This window comes from Budorcas taxicolor, chromosome 5 (genome assembly GCF_023091745.1).
Source record: "Budorcas taxicolor isolate Tak-1 chromosome 5, Takin1.1, whole genome shotgun sequence".
Taxonomy (NCBI): domain Eukaryota; kingdom Metazoa; phylum Chordata; class Mammalia; order Artiodactyla; family Bovidae; genus Budorcas; species Budorcas taxicolor.
The window spans coordinates 163,494,437-163,520,519 of NC_068914.1; the positions used below are offsets into that span (position 1 = coordinate 163,494,437).

The 26,083-nt window shown below is 43.1% G+C and overlaps 1 protein-coding gene across 2 annotated transcripts in view; it reads right to left on the bottom strand.

Moving 5' to 3' along the window:
* Positions 1-26,083, bottom strand: part of CPT1B (carnitine palmitoyltransferase 1B) — a 42,696-nt gene that overhangs the window by 5,243 nt on the left and 11,370 nt on the right. For both annotated transcript variants that reach the window (XM_052639377.1, XM_052639378.1), the window contains exon 19: positions 13,836-13,944. In XM_052639377.1, coding sequence (XP_052495337.1) covers positions 13,836-13,944 — 109 coding nt within the window. The remainder of the gene's footprint in view (positions 1-13,835; positions 13,945-26,083) is intronic.

A 26,083-nucleotide genomic window follows, 5' to 3' on the forward strand; every position in this document is an offset into this window, starting at 1 on the left:
AGTTAATTCTTATCTGCTATGAGTAATTTCAGAAATTAGGAAAAGAGGGAAGACCGGTAGGCTGACTGTATGACTTTTTAAGGAAAGCATTTGATGGATGCATCTCAGTTATACTGTGGAAAACCTGAGAATAGAGACAAGCAAAAATGAAAACATGATTTTCCCTAAGCTGGCTTATTTTAAAAGAAAAGATTATATTAAGCAAAATTATAGGTCTGTCTCACATGGAACTAAACACGAAATCCTAAATATAGTTTAACCAAATTTAGCAATATGTTAAAATAATATGTTATGATCAAGTAGAATTTTTAAAAGAAATTCAAGGATAGTTGAGTATCAGAAAATCAATCAGCTTAATTAAACACAGTAATAAAAAGTAATAAAAGATTGCAGCCATGAAATTAAAACACGCTTACGCCTTGGAAGGAAAGTTACGACCAACCTAGAGAGCGTATTAAAAAGCAGAGACATTACTTTGCCAACAAAGGTCCATCTGGTCAAGGCTCTGGTTTTTCCAGTGCTCATGTATGGATGCGAGAGTTGGACTATAAAGAAAGCTGACCATTGAAGAATTGATGCTTTTGAACTGCGGTGTTGGAAAAGACTCTTGAGAGTCCCTTGGACTGCGAGGAGATCAAACCAGTCAATCCTAAAAAAAAAAATCAGTCCTGAATATTCATTGGAAGGACTGATGCTGAGGCTGAAGCTCCAAGACTTTGACCACCTGATGCAAAGAGCTAACTCATTTGAAAAGACTCTGATGCTGGGAAAGATTGAGGGCAGGAGGAGAAGGGGATGACAGAGGATGAGGTGGTTGGATGGCATCACCGACTCAATGGACATGAGTTTGGGTAAGCTCTGGGAGTTGGTGAGGAGCAGGGAGGCCTGGCGTGCTGCAGTCCATGCGGTTGCAAAGAGTCGTCCACAACTGAGCGACTGAACTGAACTGAATAAAAGGAGGAAATCATAGTAATATCTCAGTTAATACAAAAAAGCAGTTAGCAAAACTTAATACCTATTACCTATCTGTGATTTTAGAAAATAAAAACTCTAACAGATTAGGAACAGAAGGAGACATTTTGACCTAGTAAAGGTAATATATCAAAAACTTACAGCAAACGTTATACTTAATGGGGAAACTGTGGATAAATTCCTTTGGTAATCAAACAAGGCTGTCTCTAATAATATTGCTGGTATTGAAGATGCTGGTAAATGGAGTTTAAGAATTTAAAAGAAATAAGAGGTGTAAGATAAGAGATAAAACTATCAGTATTTGTAAATTATAAAAGTGTGTTTGAAAGAATAAGGTCCAACTGTCAAGTCACTTTTAAAAAGACAACAGTGAAAAGGGGAAATATGCCCTATTAGATATCAAGATATCCTATAAAGCCCTATTCAACTTAATCAATTAATTAATTTAGCTGTGCTGTGCAGCTTGTGGGATCTTAGTTCCTTGATAAGGGATCGAGCCTACACGGTCGGCAGTGAACGTGCAGAGTCTTAACCAATGGGCCTCCAGGGAATTCCCTAAAGCATTGTTTAAAAAATAGTGTTGCACAGACAACAGACCAGTGGAAGAAAATAAATTCAGAGACAGACCTCAGTGTGTATGGAATTTAGTATATGATGAAAGCAATACCAAAAATCAGTGAAAAAGATAAGTATATGCCCTATGAATTAAAGACAAACATGAAAGATAAAATAACATTTATGGATAAAAATTTAGCAGATTATCTGCGACCTAGGGACTGCGTAAGCATCATAGATCATCAGCTAGAATATTGGTGAATTAGTTTCTATCAGTTTAAATGCCTCTCTTTATGTGGCTGCGCCGCATCGGCGCTGTGGCACTCGGGGTCTTTGTGGGCTCACAGGCGCGTTCACCATGGCACGTGGTCTCCAGAGCCTGCGGGCCTCAGCAGTCGCGGCACCTGGGTGCTCTGTTTGTAACTCATGGGCTTAGATGCTCTGTGGCATATGTGATCTTAATTCCCTGACCAGGGATCAAACCTGCATCCCTGCACTGGAAGGCGGATTCCTAACCACTAGATCACCTGGGAAGTCCTGGTGAATTTGTTTTTATAGAAATATTTTTTTCAACTAAGGACAACACGGACAAATTTTTCATACAAATGACAGAATTGTACAATCCTAGAATTGATAATGAGTTAATGTCTAGACTACAAGAAACTACTTCAAATCAATAAAAGAAATCCAGTAACAACAACAAAAAAACCTGGAAAATAACAAGTGTTGCTCAGGATGTGGATAAATTAGAAACTTGTACGTTACTGGTGGGAGTGTAAAATGAGGCACCATTGTGTAAAACAGTTTGAGATTCTTCAGAAAGCTAAACATAGAATTACATGCCTAGCAACTCCCCTCCTAGAAAGTATCCCAAACAATAGAGAGTGGGCTCTCACACAAACTCTGTGCAGGAGTGTTCATGGGGCACCAGGCACAACAGTTAAGCGCGCGTGTACTCAGTCACTTGTGTCCCACTCTCTGTGACCCCATGGACTGCAGCCCGCCAGGCCCCACGCAGGCAAGATCCTGGAGTGGGCTCCCACGCCCTCCCCCAGGGGCCCTCCCTGACCCGGGGCCTGAATCCAAGTCTCTCATCTCTCTTGCACTGGCACTGCTAAGTCGCCTCAGTCGTGTCCGACTCTGTGCGACCCCATGGACAGCAGCCCACCAGGCTCCGCCGTCCCTGGGATTCTCCAGGCAAGAACACTGGAGTGGGGTGCCATTTCCTTCTCCAATGCATGAAAGTGAAAAGTGAAAGTGAAGTCGCTCAGTCATGTCCGACCCTCAGCGACCCTATGGACTGCAGTCTTCCAGGCTCCTCCGCCCATGGGATTCTCCAGGCAAGAGTACTGGAGTGGGTGCCGTTGCCTTCTCCGGCACTGGCACTAGCACCACCTGGAAAGCCCAACAGGTAAACAGTAGGGCACAACCTCAGTATACATCAGTGGATGAATACATGAAACATTATGTAGCCATATAAAGGGACACAGTACTCATATATGCAACAGTATGGGTAAACCTTGAAAATAACTATGGTAGGTGAAAAAAGCTAGAAACAAAATGCTACATATTATATGATTCTTTAACTGAAATATCCAGAATAGGGAAATCCATAGAGACTGGAAACAGATTGGTGGCTGCCAGGGGTTGTGAAGAGAGAGGTATGGGAGTGACTGCTTCCCAGGTAAAAAGCACCTTTTTGGGTGATAAAAATGCTGCGGGACCATTACCGCCACTGCGGTCTGCCTGCTGCTGCCCAGAAGCCAGTAAAGACGCCAAGCTGGCGGGAAGGAAAGTTTGCTTTATTCTGGACGCCAGCATCCAGGGGGGAGGGAGGGCACACATCTGTCCAAAGGCCAACGCCTCCTGACTGACAGTCAGTGGGCAAGAGCTTTTATTGACACAGAGAGCTACCTGCACACAAAAGAATACAGTCAGCACCAACAGTCATCTTGAAATTGGGCATCGGTGATGTGACCAGCGTCATCTTGGCTGCTTTAGGCATAGCTAATCTTCAGTTTCAGGGTCCATTTGTCTCCACTTTTTGAGGCAGATTATTGGGATTGAGGCAGCTTATGTCATGGCTGCAGTCTGGCCATCCTGTAGTTAAGTTCTTCCACCTGGTGGGGCTTTCAGTAACTGTGAGGCAGCTCACAGGATACGGCTCAGAATATTATCTATAGCTCACGAAAGTGAAAGTCGCTCAGTCATGTCCGACTCTTTCCGACCCCATGGGCTGTAGCCTGGCAGCTTCCTTTGTCCATGGAATTCTCCAGGAGAGAATAGTGGGCAACCGTTCCCTTCTCCAGGGGATCTTCCCCTGGAAGGGGAAGGGATCGAACCCAGGTCTCCTGCATTGCAGGCGGATTCTTTACTGCCTGGGCCACCAAGGAAGTCTGTGAGGAGGAACTGAAAGCCTTTGACTGTGCTCGGTGAGGCTCCTGTGACTGTTTTCCTTTGTTTCTGCATGTTCTCACCTCTCTGATTATACTTATTCTTTGGCTAATGTTTTTCCATAGACAAAAAGCAGGCTGAGGACATGCAGGGGGCTATAGGGTCCTGTTCTGTTTCACAACTAGATGGAGCTTGTGGTGGCACAAAATTATGAATGTATTATATGCCATTGAATGTGTGTGTGCATGTAGTCATGTCTGACTCTTTTCAACCCTGTGGACTGCAGCCCACTAGGCTCCTCTAACCATGGGATTCTCCAGGCAAGAATACTTGGGTGGGTTTCCATTTCCTCCTCCAGGGGGTCTTCCTGTACACTGTTATTTATTCCACTTAGTAAGACATCCTCCAGATTCATCATCCATGTTGTCGCAGACAACAGGCTTTCCTTCTGTTTAAGGCTGAAGACTATCCCACTGGGGTGTATGTAAATGTGTCACATCCTTCATGTATCCATCCGTCAACAGACACCTAGGTTGTTTCCATACTTTGGCTATTTGTGAATAAAGCTGCAATGAACATGGAAATGAAGATATCTCTTTGAGACACTGATTTCATTCCCTTCGCTTCCTGGATATATACCCAGAAGAGGAACTGTTGATCATATGGCAGTTGTACTTTTAATATTTTGAGAAACCTCCAAGCTGGTTTTCGTCGCGGCCATGCCAATTTATATCGCTGTTGTTCAGTCGCTAAGTCAAGTCTGACCCTTTGCGGCCTGTGAACCGCAGCACGCCAGGCTTCCCTGTTCTTCACTATCTCCCAGAGTTTGCTCAGACTCATGTTCTTGTTCATGTTCTCAAACTCCTGCTTAAACTCATGTCAGTGATACCATCCAACCATCTCACATTATACCGTTTACACTGGCTCTGTGATTCTGTTTTGACAGTGCATAGAATATCTCCGGAGAAGGCAATGGCACCCCACTCCAGTACTCTTGCCTGGAAGGTTTTCCATAGACGGAGGAGCCTGGAAGGCTGCAGTCCATGGGGTCGCTGAGGGTCGGACACGACTGAGCGACTTCACTTCCACTTTTCACTTTCCTGCATAGGAGAAGGAAATGGCAACCCACTCCAGTGTTCTTGCCTGGAGAATCCCAGGGACGGGGGAGCCTGGTGGGCTGCCGTCTGTGGGGTTGCAGAGTCGGACACGACTGAAGTGACTTAGCAGCAGAATATCTCCACCTCTGTATAAATCTGGCACTCCCAACTCAGCATTATCCATAACTGAATTCACTCTTCCCCATCTCCTGTTAAACCTGCTCTGATTTCTGTATTCAGAAACTCTTCAGTTTTCTCCTTTGCTCTTCCATTCAACTAACTCATGCTCATATTGTAGTCCTAGTTGAGAAGCAATTTACTCTAGGAGGCCTTTCTTGGCTCTTTATATCAAATTTGGTTCCACCTTTGGCTACTTATAGCTCCATGTAGATTATTCACATGGAGTTCAGTTCGTTCAGTTCAGTTCGTTTGCTCAGTGGTGTTTGACTCTTTGTGACCCCATGAACTGCAACAACGCCAGGCTTCCTTGTCCATCACCAACTCCCGAAGCTTGCTCAAACTCATGTCCACTGAGTCGGTGATGCCATCCAACCACCTCATCCTCGGTCGTCCCCTTCTCCTCCTGCCTTTAATCCTTCCCAGCATCACGGTCTTTTCAAGTGAGTCAGCTCTTCACATCAGGTGGCCAAAGTATTGGTAGTTTCAGCCTCAGCATCAGTCCTTTCAATGAATAGTTAGAACTGATTTCTTTAAGGATTGACTGGTTTGATATCCTTGCAGTCCAAGAGACCCTCAAGAGTCTTCTCCAACACCACAGTTCAAAAGCATCAATTATTTGATGCTCAGCTTTCTTTGTGGTCCAACTCTCATATCCATATATTACTACTGGAAAAACCATAGCTTTGACTAGACAGGCCTTTGTTGGCAAAATAATGTCTCTGCTTTTTAATATGCTGTCTAGGTTGGTCATAGCTTTTCTTCCAAGGAGCAAACGTCTTTTAATTTCATGGCTGCAGTCACCATCTGCAGTGATTTTGGAGCCCAAAAAAATAAAGTCTGTTCACGTGTACCCCAATGTTCATGCCAGCACTGTTTACAATAGCCAGGACATGGAAGCAACCTAGATGTCCATTGGCAGATGAATAGATAAGAAAGTTGTGGCACATATACATAATGGAATATTATTCAGCCATTAAAAAAGGCATTTGAATCAGTTCTAATGAGGTGGATGAAACTGGAGCCTATTATACAGAGTGAAGTAAGTCAGAAAGAAAAACACCAATACAGTATATATATGGAATTTAGAAAGATGGTAATGATGACCCTATATGTGAGACAGCAAAAGAGACACAGACGTAAAGAACAGTTCTTTAAACTCTGTGGGAGAAGGTGAGGGTGGGGTGATTTGATAGGGTAGCGTTGAAGTCTGTATATTATCATATGTGAAGCAGATTGCAGTCCAGGTTTAATGCATGAGACAGGGTGCCCAGGGCTGGTACACTGGGATGACCCTAGGGGATGGGATGGGGAGGGAGGTGGGAGGGGGATCCTGGATGGGGAACACATGTGCACCTGTGGCTGATTCATGTCCATGTTTGGCAAAAACCACTACAATACTATAAAGTAATTAGCCTCCAATTAAAAAAAATAAATTAATTAAAATAAAAAAATAAAATGTTTGGGAAAGAAAACAAAAATAAAAATAAAGTCTCTCACTGTTTCCATTGTTTCCCCATCTATTTGCCATGAAGTAACGGGACCAGATACCATGATCTTCTTTTTTTGGATGTTGAGTCTGAAGCCAGCTTTTTCACTCTCTTCTTTCACTTTCATCAAGAGGCTCTTTAGTTCTTTGCTTTCTGCCATAAGGGTTGTGTCATCTGCATATCTGAGGTTATTGATATTTCTCTCTGCAGTCCTGACTCCAGCTTGTACTTCATCCAGCCTGGCATTTCGCATGCTGTATTCTGCATAGAAGTTAAATAAGCAGGGTGAAAAGATACAGCCTTGACATACTCCTTTCCCAGTTTGGAACAAGTCTTTAGTTCCATGTCTGGTTCTAACTGTTGCTTCTTGACCTGCATACAGATTCCTCAAGAGGCAGGTAAGGTGGTCTGCTATTCTCATCTCTTGAAGAATGTTCCACAGTTTGTTGTGATCCACACAGTCAAAGGCTTTGGTGTAATTAATAAAGCAGAAGTAGATGTTTTTCTGGAATTTCCTTGCTTTTTCTATGAACCAACAGATGTTAGAAATTTGATCTCTGGTTTCTTTGCCTTTTCTAAATCATGCTTGAACATCTGGAAGTTCACAGTTCATGTACTGTTGAAGCCTGGCTTGGAGAATTTTGAGAATTACTTTGCTAGCGTGTGAGATGAGTGTAATTGTGTGATAGTTTGAACATTCTTTGGCATTGTCCTTCTTTGGGATTGGAATGAAAACTGACCTTTTCCAGCCCTGTGGCCACTGCTGAGTTTTCCAAATTTGCTGGCATATTGAGTGCAGCACTTTCACAGCATCATCTTTCAGGATTTGAAAGAGCTCAGCTGAAATTCCATCACCTCCATTAGCTTGGTTTGTAGTGATGCTTCCTAAGGCCCACTTGACTTCTCATTCCAGGATGTCTGGCTCTAGGTGAGTGATCACACCATTGTGATTATCCGGGTCATGAAGATCTTTTTTGTATAGTTCTTCTGTGTATTCTTGCCACCTCTTCTTAATATCTTCTGCTTCTGTTTGGTCCATACTATTTCTGTCCTTTATTGAGCCCAACTTTGCATGAAACATTCCCTTGGTATCTCTAATTTTCTTGAAGAGATCTCTAGTGTTTCCCATTCTATTGTTTTCCTCTATTTCATTGCTTTGATCATTTAGGAAAACTTTCTTATCTCTCCTTGGTACTCTTTGGAACCCTGCATTCAGATGGGTATAGCTTTCCTTTTCTCCTTTGCCTTTCATTTTAACACTTGTCAAAATCTGTTGTAACTACTTGCTCAGTTATTTTTCTTCTTTACGTGATCATCTGCTTCTGGAACAGGGACCCCACAATAGTATGGCTGAAGACTGAACTTTGGGGAAAGGGAAGTAATCAGATCTTCTGGGGATTCCTAGATACTGGATCTGAACTGACACAAGTTCCTGGGGACCCAAAGCATTGCCACTAGCATAGTGGTTCACCAGTCAGCAGACGGAGGCCCGGTTACCCATGGAGCTCTAGCTCACAGTGGGCTCAGTGGGTTTCTGAACCCATACCGTGGTAATTTCCCCAGTTCCAGGATGGATAATTGAAATATACATACTCAACAACTGGGAGAATGCCCGTATTTATTCCCTAATCCACAGAGTGAGGGTTATTTGGCAGGAAAGACCAGGTGGAGGGGACTAGAAGTGCCTCCACCTGTGAAAGCAGTAAACTAAAAGCCACACTGCACTCCTGAAGGGACTGCGGAGATTCTTACTGCAATTAACAACTTGAAAGGCACAGGAGGTAGTTCCCACCACAGTTCCATTCCACTTGCCTATCGGGCATGGACAGAAGACAAATCTTAGAGAGAATGACAGTGGATTTGTGTAAACTCAATCAGGAGGTGACACCAATTGCAGGTGCTGCTACAGATGTGTTTTTGTTGTTTGAACAAATAAACATACCCCCGGTACCTCGCATATTATACAACCTAAATGTATACAATATTACACATCAATTATACCTTAATAAAATTAGAAAAATAAAACTTGAAGGAAAGAAATCTGGAGAAAAATATTGTAAAATCCTTTGAGACATGTTAAAGAATATTTGAATAATTAGAGAGAAATACCACATTTCTACCTGAGAATGAAGTGAAGTGAAGTGAAGTGAAAGTTGCTCAGTAATGTCCGACTCTTTGTGACCCCATGGACTATATAATACTGGAGTGGGTAGCCTTTCCCTTCTCCAGGGGATCTTCCCAACCCAGGGATTGAACCCAGGTCTCCTGCATTGCAGGCAGATTCCTTACCAGCTTAGCCACAAGGGAAGCCTGCCTGAGAATATTTAATGTTAAAAACGTCTTATTCAGGACTTCCCTGGTCATTCAGTGGTTAAGAGGCCTTCTTCCAATGCAGGAGACACAGGTTCAGTCTCTGGTCAGGGAATTAAGATTCCACATGCTGCACGGCAACTAAAGCCTTGAGCTGCAACTCCTGGAGCCTGTGTGCTCTGCAGCCCATGGGCCACCCAGCTAGAGAGCCATCAGGCCACAGGGAAGAGCCTGTGCGTCACAATGAGAGACCCTGCATGCCGCAGCTACGACCTGACCCAGCCAAATAAGTATTTTTTTTAAAAGATATCATTCTTTCCATATTAGTGTATACATTTAACACAATTCCAAATAAAATATTAAATGAATCGAGTATTCATCTGGAGAATAAACAAGTGAGAAAAGGTGAAAAGAAAAAGAAAGAAAGAATAATGAAGGGGGAGCTTACTGATTAATAATAATGAAACTAGTGTGATAAACGAAAAACCTAACTTATTATAAAACAAGTTAGCTATCTCTGCCCTACTACATGTAAAAAATTTCATGAGTAATAAAGAAATTGCTTCTCAACTAATAGGATAGGAATGGGATAGGTTTGGGGCAGGGGTGGGAAACCCAGTTAGAATCTCCCCTCCTACCTGAGAAGTCTCACATTCTCAGGGCTCACTCTCATAAGCCGTGCAGCCAAATTTGTACTGGGAGATTTATCCTAGGTCATGATTTGACTTAAAGAGAACAGAAAGAGAAACTTTAAGCCTTGAAGTCAAGAGGATTTGGCTTTTTAATACTGTTTAAAATATGCATATATATTTGTATAAATATGCACATTTATATTTATTTGCTGGTTGGTGCTTTTGATAGTTGATGACTGCTTCTTTGGTGATTTTGTTTGGCCTGTGTGGTCACTGGAAAAATGGGGCAAGAGCCTTCCCAGGGGCAACAGAAGCTAAAGACTTATGTGTTGGGCTTCATTTTAAATTTAACCTAAAGGGTAAGGTTGTGAGATTCATCCTGGTCTAAAATCATGTTACTTCTTTCAACAATATTTGTCTTAACCTGTCCTAGCGATACTATGACAAAATAGTTCTGTTGCTTACGCTTCAGGTAGAAAAATATCTTAGTGTTCTCAACTATTAGATTTGAATCCATGGGCCCAAGGACAAATTATTTACTTTGAGAAACTATAAAAAGTAAACTTTACAAAACATTTTAATACTCTTTAATCTGTGGTTGCTTATATGTTGATAGAAACATAACTTTATCAGCTGATAAATCGCTAAAGCAAGTTTTTATAAGATTTGATTGCCCCCCAAATTAGACAACTGTGCAGAATATTTATATAAAAATAGGGTTATAAAAGAGGAAAATATGTGCAACTAAAATGAAGGAAAGAATAACCTAAAGGGAAAATAATGGACCTTATACCAGTTCAAGGAATGTGATGCGGAAAAGCACCAAAGGGAGGGGATGTAGAATCATGTGCAACAGAACCCTCATTCATGCCAAGCAGATGCAGGCTACATTTGTTTCATTTCTGTGAGGAAGAAAGTACAAAAGCCTTCCAAGATGTGCAGCTGCTTGAATTCAATAGCCGAATGTATCAAATAATTTTAGTTTTTACTTAGAAAATTTCAAAGACAAATTTTAAAAATCATCAAAGCTAAGTTTTTTCTGTGACTTGTTTCAATATAAATACCTGTCAACCTCATCTCTACGGTGAGAGAGCATTTTTTTAAATACAACACTATTACCTTAGTAATATCAACTTAATTATTATTACTTAATAACTTAAGCCAAAGCCTTTGACTGTGTGGATAAGAACAAACTGTGTAAAATTCTTAAAGAGCTGGGAATATCAGACCACCTTACCTGCTTCCTGAGAAATCTGTATCCAGGTCAAGAAGCAAAGTTAGAACTGAACATGGAACAACAGAGTGGTTCCAAATTGGGAAAGGAGTACGTCAAGGCTGGGTATGGTCACTCTGCTTATGTAACTTCTATGCAGAGTACATCATGCGAAATGCCGGGCTGGATGAAGCACAAGCTGGAGTCAAGACTGCAGGGAGAAATATCAGTAACTTCAGATATGCAGATGGCACCACCCTTATGGCAGAAAGAGGAACTAAAGAGCCTCTTGATGAAGGTGAAAGAGGAGAGTGAAAAAGCTGGCTTAAAACTCAACACTCAAAGAATGAAGATCAAGGCATCTGGTCCCATCACTTCATGGCAAATAGATGGGGAAACAATGGAAACAGTGGGCTCCAAAATCGCTGCAGATGGTGACTGCAGCCATGAAATTAAAAGACGCTTACTCCTTGGAAGAAAAGCTATGACCAACCTAGACAGCATATTAAAAAGCAGAGACATTATTTTGCCAACAAAGGCCCGTCTAGTCAAAGCTATGGTTTCTCCAGTAGTCACATATGGATGGAAGAGTTGGACCACAAAGAAAGCTGAGTGTTGAAAAATTGATGCTTTTGAATTGTGGTGTTGGAGAAGACTCTTGAGAGTCCCTTGAACTGCAAGGAGATCCAACCAGTCAATCCTAAAGGAAATCAGTCCTGACTATTCATTGGAAGGACTGATGGTGAAGCTGAAACTCCAATACTTTGGCCACCTGATGTGAAGAGCTGACTCATTTGAAAAGACCCTGATGCTGAGAAAGAGTGAAGGCAGGAGGAGAAGTGGACGACACAGGATGAGATGGTTGGATGGCATCACCAACTCGATGGACATGAGTTTGAGCAAGCTTCGGGAGTTGGTGATGGACAGGGAAGCCTGGCGTGCTGCAGTCCATGGGGTGACAAAGAGTCGGACATGACTGAGCGACTGAACTGAACTGAACTGAATAACTTACTTACCTACCACCTTAATTACTGTTGGAATATTTACCAAAGAGAGATTCCAGTGAATCTAAATAAAAATGCAGGACAAGCCTGGTTCCTTTGGCACACCAGATAGTTTTGAATTAAATCTTGAAAAAAAACAACACACTAAAACCACAAAGTAGAGGAAAATATAAGTGACTGTTTCACTGATCTTGAATTAGGGAAAGATTTTCTAAGCATTGAAGCAATGGGAATAAATCAGAAAGGAAAGTATAAATACATTTTTACTACATAAGACTTCTCCTCACTGAAGCTTCATATACAAAATTAAAGGAAAATGACAAACTGGGAAAAATATTTCCTACAGTTTTGAACTAGTACCTAAGAGTCTTAATACAGAAAGAGCTCTTACAAATCAGTAAGACATTCTCTCACAGAAATCAGCTATACTCTTCTTGTTCTCAGTGCCAAGCTTGTGTTAAGGCTCGCTCCTTTTCAGCCTTTAGTTCTGGAAAACCTGCCTAATTGGTCTTCCTGCTCCAGGCTTTTCTTTCTGAACTATCTCTCACACTGTTACCAGAGCTATCTTTCCAAAAGGCAGCTGACTTCCTCGAAATTCCAAATGATTCCCTATCACTTACATAAGAAAGCTAGACCTCTTTAACTTGGCCTTGCATTAAAGATGTTTCTTCTCACCTTTCCGCCTCTTATTTTATGGCCTGCCACCTTGTGAATCTCATGCGCTACTGGGACTTCTTGACTATGCCCATCTCCCCCTCACAGGCACACAGCCTTGACTATTTCTTTTCCTGCACAGCCCCTCTTCCCTGCTCACAGGACCGACCTCATCTGTCCAATCCCTACCCCTTCCCTAACGCTCTGCTTTGTTCGAAGCCTCACTCGCCTTCCCAAGAAGTCTGCCTCTCCTCTGCCCCTTCCCCAGTACTTGCGGTACATCAGCAGCATTTGCTGGATTATAGCTTTACCATAAAGTGAAAATGTGCTTTAAATTTACATGTTTAAATATAACTAGTCATCTTGATGTCTGTTACTGGTCCCTACTCACGTCTCAAGAAGGAGCATCGTTATTCAACTTTGTATTTTTAAAAAAGCACATATATGTGCTTAGTAAATGGTGTTAAATAAGACAATATTTAATTAGATTGAAGGAATCAAACAACTTATAGTGGAAAATGAATTCTAGAACTTTTTAAAAAGGGATATATAAAACTTCCAAGTATTTGGGCACGAAATTGAGAACATTTTTAAGTAGAAATTTTCTGAAGACTTGTAGTAAGTGGAGATTACGTAAAAACTAATAATACATTAAAAATAGCTTGTTTTCATTTAAGTAGAGTATTTGGGCACTCTAAAATTTGTTTCACATTGTAATTTTCTCTAATAAAATGGGATAACAGAATTTTAAGAATTACATATATTCCGAACTAGTAAAGAACAAATTAAAGAAATTATCATTGTATCACTACCACTGCTAGTTACTGCTTACTGGAAACATGTTAAATAAAATAACAGACTAACATTCTTTTCCAAAAGTGGAGAAATTAGTTCAATTCTATTGCTGCTTTTGGAGAAGGAAATGGTAATCCACTCCAGTATTCTTGCCCAGGAAATCCCATGGACAGAGAAGCCTGGCGGGCTACAGTCCATGGTGTCACAAAGAGTTGGACACGACTGAGCGACTAACCATTTACTAGTTCTTCATGGTACTGTGTGCCCGGTTACAAAAGAAGAAGTTACTATTTCTGCCCTCAAGAAGATAATAGTCCATTTGCTGGAATAAGATGCAAACACACAAAAATAATTAGAAAACAATTCAAGGCAATATCAGTGGTTAGTATAAAATCTTGTGGTATAGTAGCTACATGGCGAAGAAGTTGAAAAGTAGTCAGGGAAGACCTGATTGAGGAGGTACTTGGTTTGAGCTTGGAAGTATAAGGAGGATTTGAGCTCTTGGAAAGGAGGAAGGTACCTTGCCTGGGAAAACATCCTACCTGAGATTTTTTCCATCTCTTCCAACAGCTTTTCCAAGTCTTTATTCAGGTCTGAGAGCATTTTCAGCATGTTGTCATAGCTTCTCTCCCCAGGGTCAGGATCAGCCATCTAGGGAGTGCACAGAGAGGAGATGCAGTGAGACAGGCTCATGTTTCAGTTCTAGCTCCACTCCTCACAGCTGGGCACCCAAGCCAGAAAACTTACGTTGTCTTTAACTCCTCTTATCTTCCTGACCTAAAGAGTCAGTAGTATCCGACTCTTTGCAACCTCATGGACTGTAGCCCACCAGGCTCCTCTGTCCATAGAATTCTCCAGGCAAGAATGCTGGAGTGGGTAGCCATTCCCTTCTCCAGGGGATCTTCCTGACGCAGGAATTGAACCCTAGTCTCCTCCTTTGCAGGTGGATTCTTTACTCTCTGAGCCGCAAGCAAAGCCCCTTCCTGAACTAAGGGGTCACTAAAACGCGCCAATTTCATTCTTTCATGGAATAAACATTGCATCATCTATGGGTCAGGAAGACTGTGCCTGAAAGCCACCACTGAACTGAACCCTGCTCTTGTGGAGATCACAGCCTGGTCCAGCTCTTTGCAGTCTCTTCCTTCTTCCTTTCTGTTCTCCAAGGCTGCTGCTTTAACAGAGGTCCACTCCATTACCCACTACTGATCACAGCTTTACTGGGTGTCTACTAATTGCCAGGCATCTGCTATGGTTACGGGGACACTGTAGTGTATCTGAGGATTCAAACAGACTGGATGCCGTCATGGAGTTTCCATTCTAGGGGGAGAGACTGAAAATAGCTAAGTTAACAGATTCATAAAGATACCTTGAGTTTGTGGTCACTGCTACAAAGAAATGAAAAGGATGGTGTAATAAAGAAGACTTTTCAGAAGAGTGATGCTCTGGCCTGTAAAGTCAGAGAAGTCCTTTCTAATGTAGCGACATTTGAGCTGCCACTTGAAAGATAAAAAGGACTTGTCTTCTGAAGATAGAGGGGAAAAGTTCTAGACAGAGGAAACGGCTCAAGAAAAGGTGAAAGCCAACCTAGTGTGTTTTAAGGGATAGAGAATGGAGCTGTTGAGAGTGATAGGACATGAAATCAACTAAATAGTCAAGAACTTTGCTTTTATTTTGAGGGTGATGAAAAGCCACTGGAGGTTGAGGGAGCAGGGGGTCATGTGATTATGCTTTAAGGTAACTGCACACTTCAGCTGCTGTCTGGAAAATGGACTGCTGCAGGAGGTCGAGAGGAGGAAAGAGTGGGAAGATCTATTAGTCAAGAGAGCGCTAGAGTGGTCTAGAGACGACAGCACTTGAACTTCAGTGATACTATCAATATCGAGAAGTGAAGTGTTCTGGTTAATTTGTGGAGGATGAGCCAACAGCACTGGGTAGAGGACTTATGTCAAGGTTTGCAGGGGCAAGTGGTGGGAAGAGAAAAATTAAAATGATCCCTAATTTTGATGAGAACAACTTGGCAGATGGTGGTGTTGTTAATGGAAATGGGGAAGACCAGGAGAGGAGCAGATTAGAAGAAAACCAGGTGGTCTACTTTTTTGAGGCGGAGCTGCTGCTCAGTGCTGCATGTGGGATCTTAGTGCCTCAGTCAGGAGATGAACCCAGGCCCCTTGTAGGGGAGCATGGAGTCGTAACTGTTGGCTCATCGGGGAGTTTCCAGCTGCTCTATTCTGAACGTGTTGCTACTATGGGATGCCTATTGGTGGTGGTTTAGTCGCTAAGTCGTGTACGACTTGCGAGCCCATGGACTGTAGCCCGCCAGGCTTCTCTGTCCATGGGATTTTCCCAGCAAGAATACTGGAGTGGATTGCCGTTTCCTTCTCCAGGGGATCTTCCCAACCCAGGAATCGAACCCAGGTCTCTTGCATTGCAGGCGGATTCTTTACCGACTGAGCTAGGAGGGAAGCCAGGCCTCCAATTGGAGATCCAAATAGGCAGCTGAATACAACAGCCTGGAGTTCAGGAGATAGGCTGGAGCTGAAAATATGAAGCTTGGACATAATGGTACAGGCTCTCTTCATCTTTCACTTGGACTATTGTCCTAGAATTGTAACTGGTCTCCCTGCTTGCAGCTTCCTCATGTCCAATCTATTTTCCAGTTCATGCCCTGAGTGACCTTTCTTAACATGCAAAACGAACCATGTCATATTGCTTGAAACTCTTCAATAGCTCCTATTTCTTTCAGGATAAAATATAACCTCTTTACTATAGATATAAGAGCCTTCATAATCTAACTCCTCACTGCCACTATTCTCATCTGGTTCCAAGATGTGTGTTTCAAATAACTGAAAGCCTTAAGAGACCCAACATTTAATGAGATGTTATTTAAAATTTACAAGAGTTGTGTATTTACAAGAGATGTAATGAAAAACTATCCATGAAACTAACACAAAACTCTGGAAAGTTAAAAAATCTCTACAGTTTTCTTACAAAACAGCTAAGTAAGTACAAAATGGAACGAAATAATTCTATCATGTGGGTGGTTACAAAAACCTACATGAAAGCAAAGAAATAGGTAATGACATAATTCATATCTAAGTTGTGTGGACTGCTTGCTTAATTCATTAAGTTATAAAGTTTCACTAACATTATTTTATCTATACATTCAACAGTTATTTATTGAACATTATTTTAGATTCTGAAGATAAAGCGCTGAGCAAAACTTTAAAATCCTTGGTCTCATGGAATTTATATTCTAGTGAGGAGAAGAAACAAATAAACAAGATTAATAAGTGAAATAAATGAAAGTAGGGATAAGTACTAAAGAAAATAAGTCAACCAGAAATGGAAGGTGGGAGAGAATATGTATAGAGCAGTGACTGTTCTTTAGATAAGTGTGCAGGGAAAGGCTTTCCTGAAGTGATTTTGACTAGAGACCTGGAGGAAGTGAGAGGATGATGAGTCATACAGATATGTTGGGAAAGTGCATCCCATGCAGAACAAATAGTTAAAAGCAGAGGTCCTGAGCTAGGAGCCTACTGGATGAGTGGGAGGAAGAGCCACTAGGGTGGTGTAGCTGGAATAGACAGAGTGAAGTGAATAGTTAAGTAGAAAAGGTCAAAAAATGGTGGGGCAAAATTGAGGTGGGCCTTATAGGCCAAGACTTTGACTTTTTCTTTGAGTGAGATGGGAGCCTGGAAGTTGATAATCTGATTTACATGTTAATAAATCACTAGATTGAGAACAGTTTATATGGACATGGGTGGAGGCAGGGAGACCAGTTAGGAGGAGGTCATTGGAATAATGGAAGTGAGAGATGGTTGTTTGAGGAGGCCTTACAAATAGCTGAGAAACTGAGAAAAGAGAAGTTAAAGGTAAAGGAGAAATGGAAAGATATACTCATTTGAATGCAGAGTTCCAAAGAATAGCAAGGAGAGATAAGAAAGCCTTCCTCAGTGATCAATGCAAAGAAATAGAGGAAAACAATAGGATGGAAAAGACTAGAGATCTTTTCAAGAAAATTAGAGATACCAAGGGAATGTTTCATGCAAAGATGGGCTCAATAAAGAACAGAAACTGTATGGACCAAACAGAAGCAGAAGATATTAAGAAGAGGTGGCAAGAATACACAGAAGAACTATACAAAAAAGATCTTCATGACCCAGATAACTACGATGGTGTGATCACTCACCTAGAGCCAGACATCCTGGAATGAGAAGTCAAGTGGGCCTTAGGAAGCATCACTACGAACCAAGCTAGTGGAGGTGATGGAATTCCAGTTGAGCTCTTTCAAATCCTGAAAGATGATGCTGTGAAAGTGCTGCACTCAATATACCAGCAAATTTGGAAAACTCAGCAGTGGCCACAGGACTGGAAAAGGTCAGTTTTCATTCCAATCCCAAAGAAGGACAATGCCAAAGAATGTTCAAACTACCACACAATTACACTCATCTCACACGCTAGCAGAGTAATGTTCAAAATTCTCCAAGCCAGGCTTCAACAGTACATGAATTGTGAACTTCCAGATGTTCAAGCTGGTTTTAGAAAAGGCAGAGGAACCAGAGATCAAATTGCCAACATCTGCTGCATCATAGAAAAAGCAAGAGAATTCCAGAAAAACATCTACTTCTGCTTTATTAATTATGCCAAAGCCTTTGACTGTGTAGATCACAACAAACTGTGGAAAATTCTTAAAGAGATGGGGATACCAGACCACTTTACCTGCCTCCTGAGAAATCTGTATGCAGGTCAAGAAGCAACAGTTAGAACTGGATATGGAACAAAAGACTGGTTCCAAATTGGAAAAGGAGTACGATGTTGTCACCATGCTTATTTAACTTCTATGCAGAGTACATCATGTGAAATGCCAGGCTGGATGAAGCACAAGCTGGAATCAAGATTGCCGGGAGAAATATAAAGAAGCCCAGATACGCAGATGACACCACCCTTATGGCATAAAGCAAAGAAGAACTAAAGAGCCTTCTGATGAAAGTGCAAGAGGAGAGTGAAATAGTTGGCTTAAAACTCAACATTCAGAAAACTAAGATCATGGCATCCAGTCCCATCACTTCATGGGGAAACAATGGAAACAGTGAGAGACTTTATTTTCTTGGGCTCCAAAATCACTGCAGATGGTGACTGCAGCCATGAAATTAAAAGATGCTTCCTCCTTGGAAGAAAAGCTATGACCAACCTAGACAGCATATTAAAAAGCAGAGACATCACTTTGCCAACAAAGGTCCGTCTAGTCAAAGCTATGGTTTTTCCAGTAGTCATGTACAGATGTGAGAGTTGAACCATAAAGAAGGCTAAATGCCAAAGAACTGATGCTTTCAAACTATGGTACTGGTGCTGGAGAAAACTCTTGAAAGTCCCTTGAATTGCAAGCAGATCAAACCAGTCAATCCTAAAGGAAATCAGTCCTGACTATTCATTATAAGGACTGATGCTGAAACTGAAACTCCAATACTTTGGTCACCTGATGTGAAGAACTGACTCATTGGAAAAGACCCTGATTCTGGGAAAGACTTGAAGGCAGGAGGAGAAGGGGATGACAGAGGATGAGATGGTTGGATGGCATCATTGACTCGATGGACATGAGTTTGAGCAGGCTCTGGGAGTTGGTGATGGACAAGGAAGCCTGGCATGCTGCAGTCCATGGGGTCACAAAGAGTTGGACACGACTTAGAGACTCAACTGAACTGAAATGAGATAATAACAGCTCAGATCAGCATAGGACTGAAGGAAGTAGCATGAAGGAGGACCGAGGGAGGGCAGACAAGATTTGCTGATGAGTCATTGTGGAGTTAGGTACAATCCTAAGGCATTTGATTGGGCAACCAGAAATGGTGGTACCATTAACTGAGACAGGGGAAGACTGGAAGAAGCTAGTTTGCATGGGAAAGAAATAATCCAGTTTTGAACATATGCTCATGAGGCATCCAAGTGGGAATACTGAGTAGGCAGCTGAATAAATGAATTCAAGGGAGAGAGAGAAATGTGGGAGTCATAAGCATATAGATGATATTTAAAGACATAAGAATGGGTGAGATCAAGGGAGAAAACACAGATGGAGAAGTGGCTCAACATCAAGACTGGGGAGATGCAAAGGAACCAGCCTAAAATGCTGATGAAGAGGGACCACAGAGGTAGGAGAAACAGGAGAGTAATGATCTGGAAGCCACGGGCAGACTATTAGAGAGTTACTGAACCCCAGCCAGTGTCCTCTGATCATAATGACATCTCAACAAGCTGGAAAGACACCTCTAAAAAGTACAAGACAATGGGAACTATACTCAATTTTTTGTGATAACCTATAAGGAAAGCAATCTAAAAATGGATATAAATATATGTACATAAAATTGAATCACTATGCTGTACACCTGAAACCAACATGACATTGAAAATCAATTATACTTCAATTTAAAAATAAATAAAAGTATAAGATAATGAAACCCTAAAAATCATATGGGTGAATAATTATAATTCTGAGAAGAAAAGAAATTAAAGTAAGAAATATTAAAAGCATAAAACTACAGTTTTGCCTCCTTGCCCAAAAGTAGAGTGTCTGTACAAAACCTTTCATAAACCAAAATGGCATAAGGCAAAGAAATAATTACCTGAAGACATATCTTGCTAACAAATACACAAAATAAATCAAGATAAAGCATAGATGCTCACAACGCTCCAAGCTGTGACACCTTGGTGCTGAGCAGAGTGCAGTTCCTGGGGAATGAGCTTGGCGTTGCCACTCTCACTGTGTGGGGTGCACACTGCCTCTATATGACTTGTTGCAAAACAAAATCCTGGATGCCACTTCTATTTTTCACCTTTTTTTTCTTCCCATACAAGAGAAAATCTGCTTCAGATTTCTCTTTGTTAGTAAAACAGGTACTGCTGTAGGTTTTTCATAAAAGTGAAATGGTATAAAGTGAACTTTGCAAAGCAAGGGATACCTGTACCATGACTTTGATATTATATGCATTTGAATGTTTATGAGAATTTGGTTAGCTTTGTCATTGGAGTTTAAAATGTGAATTTTAAATATGGGTTTAAATGTGAGTTTAAATATGGCTTTAATTTTAAGTAAAAATCTTAGTAAGTTTATAAGAGTACTAGGATATTTAAGAGAACTTGAGATTTACCCTATTTATGAGTTTTATTTATGATTTTTATAAGAATATATAAGAAGGTAGGAAAATTTATTATTAAGACAATTGAGGTATTTAAAGAAATAGGATCCATTAAGTTTATAATTTAAGATTGCAAATGGAACAAAAACATTAAATTATTATTAAAAATATGCTAGACCTAGAATAAGATTAAAAATTTAGAGTAAAATAGTCTTATTTAGAATAAACAATCTAATAATCTCATTTAGAATAAAATTTATAAACTAAGCTTAAATACTTAAGGAAGACTAGAATTTTAGATTAGTAACTTTAAAAAATAAATATTAATTTTTAAAATTAAAGTAAACATTCACTTTACTGACAAAAGTCCACATAGTCAAAAGTATGGTTTTTCCAGTATTCATGTACAGATGCAAGAGTTGGATCATTGAAAAGGCTGAGTGCTGAAAAATGGATGCTTTTGAACTGTGGCACTGGAGAAGACTCTTGAGAGTCCCTTGGACTGTAAGGAAATCAAACTAGTCAATTCTAAAGGAAATCAACCCTGACTATTCATTGGAAGGACTGTTGAAGGTGAAACTTCAATAATTTGGCCACCTGATACAAAGAGCCGACTCATTAGAAAGACCCTGGTGATGGGAAAGATTGAAGCCAGAAGAGAAGGGGGCGACAGATGATGAGACGGTTAGCATCACTGACTCAATGGACATGAATTTGAGCAAATTCCAGGAGACAGTGGAGGACAGAAGAACGTGGTGTGCTACAGTCCATGAGGGTGCAGAGTCGGACATGACTTAGCAACTGAATGACAACAACAAACATTCAAACATTTCAAATATTCAAACAACAACATTCAAATTTTCTGTTTAAATAATGCCTTTGAAGTCACAAAAGCTCACACTTATCAGTATTGAGCCACATCCTTATATATATCCTAGGCTTCAGTCATATTAAATACATAATTTTGCAAATGTGGGTACCTACCATGTGTCAAGCTGGTGGCTCAGAGGTTAAAGCGTCTGCCTGGAATGCAGGAGACCAGAGTTCGATCCCTGGGTCGGGAAGATCCCCTGGAGAAGGAAAATGGCAACCCGCTCCAGTACTCTTGCCTGGAGAATCCCATGGAGGGAAGAGCCTGGTAGGCTACAGTCCATGGGGTCGCAAAGAGTCGGACATGACTGGGCGACTTCACTTTCACTTTCAGCATATGTCAAGCAGTACCGCAAAAAGTAAGGATTAAAAAGATAAGTACACCATCTTGTCATCAAGGAAGTCAGTTTGGTAAAAAGAAACTTGTAGAGCAAGATTCTACAAATTGCAATAGTCACTCAGCCAAATGTCCTTGCTCAGTTTCTCACCAAAGACTTCTCCTATAAAAAGGCCATCATAGCCACGTCATTGAGAAAGCTGAACTCATCATGCTCTCTCTTGCCTTCATGCTTTTATCATTCTACTGTTTGAAATGTTAGATTGAAACTTAGTCTTGTCTGGGAGATAGAGCTCCATAGCACTACATTTTCTCCCAGTTGCCTCAGACAATTCAGTGGGTAGTTTTGAGAATGACTATCAGGATAACTGGTGCAATGGAGGTGAAGGGATGGGATGGAGAAGCTACTGAGTTCAATTTGGGGCAGCTTGGGTGTGTGGTGCTTATCAGGGATCCTAGCAGAGCTATTCAACAAACACCTGAAAAATAGGATTAGAATCCTAGGAAGAGGTTAAGCTGAAAATAAAAGAATTGATAGTGGTTAAATCATGGGAAGAGATGAAATCATTCACAGTGAATATATAAAGGGAAAAGAGAAAATGGACTAGGAAGAAGCCCTTAAAAACATCAGCACTGGGACTTTCCTGGTGGTCCAGTGGCTAAGATGCCACACTCCCAGCGCAGACAGCCTGGGTTCAATCCCTGGTCAGGAAACTAGATCCCACATGTCGCAACTATGACCCAGTGCAGCCAAATAAACAAAAACTCAGCACTTAAGAAGGAAACAAGACCATGAAAGGTGCTGATAAGCAGTCAGAAATGTAGGGAACTGGGGAGTGTGTACTGGAAGCCAACAGAAGAGAGGAGGGAAGGAGGAAAATTAATCCATGTAGTCAAAAATATTCATATTTATTGAATATCAGCCATTGTTTTAGGTGCTTAGGAGTATTTCACCAAACAAAACAGATAATAACTTGCCCTTGTGGAGTTTTCATTCTAGTCAAGAGAGACAGACAACCTGACTTCCCTAGTAGTCCAGTGGTTAAGAGTTTGCCTGCCAATGTAGGGGACATGGGTTCGATTCATGGTCATGGAAGATTCTATGTGCCAGGGGGCAAGTAAGCCTATGTGCCACAGCTACTGAGCCTGTACTCTATAGAGTCTGAGAGCCTCAACCACTGAACCTTCACACCACAACTGCTGAAGCCCACATGCTCTAGACCCCAAGTGCCACAGCTACTGAAGCCTGAGAGCCCCAGAGCCTATGCTGTACAACACGTGAAGCCAGTGCAACGAGAAGCCCACACACCGAAACTAGAGAGTAGCCTCCACTGGGCTGAAGACTAAGGAGAAAGGGTCATGGATGGTGCAGGGACTGACCCCAGGTAGGAAAAGGGTCGCCTTAACCTATGGAGGTAAGGGAACGTAAAGAGACAAGGGTGCAGTGTAGTAGGCAAGTGTCTAGGTAGTCCATGTTCAAAGTTGAAGTTTCTACCTTGCCTATGGATGGCAATAAAAGAGTCCCCCCACCCAAGAATAGACTATCTTGGTTTGAGGAGAAGGATGAAGGTTTGGCCGAACTCTGTGCCTCACTAGAGGCACACAGACGTGCAGCAGAGAAGCAGTGGTAGTATGACTGAGATCACATGGCTGCATAGTATCCTCAGGATGAAGGGTAACTGGCCTGGGAGTTGAAACGTGTGGGTGGTGGAGGCACAAGTAAGCAGTGTGTAAGATGGAGGTGGATACAAAGCAGAGGCTTCAAGGGACATGGAGATGAGGGGCAGGTAGACTGGGGGCTAGAGCATGAGGCAGCTAGAAGGATGGAGCCTGTGGCAAGAGCAAGCTTGGATCTCAGAGGGAAAGGTCTGGAAAGTAGATCCAGGAAAAGAGCTGAAGTGGAAGAAGAAGACCATGGGATTAAGGTCCATGCATTCCTTTCTGGGAGGTTGTCTAGGATGACAGCAGGTTGAGGATGGAGAGAAGACCTGGGCCAGTGCCAAAGCCCAGGGGAATGAGGGTAATAGCCAACCGTAGGGGTTAGGTGGGCAGAGGTAAAGTGGGGCTGGGAAGGGACTGAGGGATCACCTTAGGGTGTGAAGGCATAGGGAATGTAGGTCCTGGGGACTGAGGAATTCAGAGGCATAAGAATTGCAGGGACCTGGGACCCTGTTTGTGGTCTGAGGGTCTTGCCCACTAAGAAGAGCTTTAATGGAATCTGGGAGCCTTGCTGGAGTGAGAAATGTGAGAGGATGAGAGAGGTACTTGGATCAGAGATTTTCTGTGGTGTGTGTGTGTGGTGGTGTGAACAGCATGGGAATAGAATGTGTGAGTGATGCTCTGGGCGGTGGTCCTGGGGAGTCTGGGACCACGCCTGGTGTGCAGATGTGAGGGAATTCGAGCTGTGTGACGTGAGTCCAGGCGTGGGGTAATGGGTGAGCGGCTCACGCGTATGGAATTCAGGGTGTGCAATGTGAGGATCTGCGGGAGGTGCGGGTGAGGGGCGGGCCTAGGTGAGGAGACCTCGGAGAGGGGCCGGCTGCGAGGGTCGAGGAGACGGGGTGAAGAGACCCAGGGTGAGGAGACATGGGTGAGGAGACCCTGTGAGGGGCCGGATGTGAGGGGTGAGACGACAGGGTGAAGAGACCCAGGGTGAGGAGACACGGGTGAGGAGACTCAGGATGAGGTGACCCAGGGTGAGAAGACCGGGGTGAGGAATTGGTAGTTGCCACACCTTCAGTCTGGCGTCAGACGGTGAGCACCGCGTGGGATGCCGTGGCTTGGGGGTTGGGGCACCAAGGGAGAGTACAGGACCCCCAGGCGGGCCGGCCTTTCTCACCTCCCACTTGCCTGTGCTCGGATCCTGTTCAGCTACCCGCCTCTGACGCCTGAGGCATGAGGCCTCTCCTCAGAGTGACGCCCCTCCCCTTTCCGTTACCAGACCTGCCCCCGGAGCTGGCCTCTGGCTTTCATTGGCTGGCTCCTGGAGCGGAAGGGGCGGGGCTACGAGCTCATGCCTATGCGTGCCTGAGGCGGGTCCCAAGTCCCGGCCTTGGGGTCTCATTGGCTGGTCTCCTGGAGTGGAAGGGGCGGGGCTACGGGCACATGCCTATGCATGCCTGAGGCGGGGCCCAAGTCCCGGCCTTGAGGTCTCATTGGCTGGTCTCCTGGAGTGGAAGGGGCGGGGCTACGAGCTCATGCCTACGCGCGCCTGAGGCCTGTCCTAAGTCCTGGCCTTGAGGTCTCATAGGCCGGTCGCTGAGGGCAGAAGGGGAGGGGCTGCCCTGACTGGTTGCTCAAGTGGGTACATCTCAAATGAGCGGTGTGCATGGATTGAGGGGTGGCTGAGGTTGAGGCACGGCAAAGCTCAGACGAGAAGGGGACACCCCCGTTCTGATGGGAATGCTTCCCCCCTTGCTCCTGATCGTAAATATGAGGACGCTGGGCAGTCTGCTTGACCACTGTTTCTCCAGTATACAGGAGGCATTTGGCACGGCAAGTGCTAGTAACCACTGTTGGGAGAGTAGTGAATGCGCAAATATTTTTTCTCACAGCTACCATGCGCTGCCAACATTGTTACAACTGCCTCACAGAAGAGGGTGCTGAGGCTCAAGGAGATGAGGCAGGGGCCCAGCTCAGGCCCCATCTGGGAGGTGTGGGCACCGGTTCCAGCCACGGTCTGCCAGGTACCCTGGCCTCCAGGCAGTAAAGCACAGATCACCAAGCAAGGCCAAGTGAGAGTGCTACGCAACTCCAGAGGGGCTGTACATAAAGCTCTGGTCAAGAGGAGGCTAAAGAGATCACTGTGGCCCCTATAAGTCAGTCCAAGGACATAGAGTTACCTTAGGAGGGTGGTAAGCTTAAGAGTGGCAAGGTGAAGGGGTCTCTCTGGCTGCTGGAGGGAGAGTAGAAATGGAGCAGCTGTTGCTGTTGGGGTGCATGATGATGGAGGTAGGCACAGGGGAGGGGGTGGTCATGGTGGAGGGAAGTACAGAGTCAGCCATTTAGAAGACTGACTTGACAAGGCTTGGTGATGTGGGAGAGAGAAGGCATGGATGAGGAGCTGCAGACGGACACCACCGGCTCAGATGGCGAGGAGCGGCAGAGAAGGCAGTTTAGGAGGCTGTTAACTTCAGTCCTGAATACGTTGAACTCTGCGATCCCTGACAAACCTGCGACCCACTCTCAGGGATTCTGATCCTTAGCAGAGTAGGAAATACATCTAGAGTTGAGCCAGGCAGTTCTGGGCACAGAGTAAGGACATGTCTCTTTCTTGAGTCCTCTGTCTGGGCCACATCCCCTTTCCAGGCTGCCAGGTTCCTGCCCCTTCTTAACCTGGCTCTCTGGCTGTTCCTACCTGTGAGCCACTTGCACACTTCCAATCACTCCACCATTTCCTGAGACTTTCTAGAGCTGATTTCTGTTATAGCATCCCAGAAAAACATGGATCAGG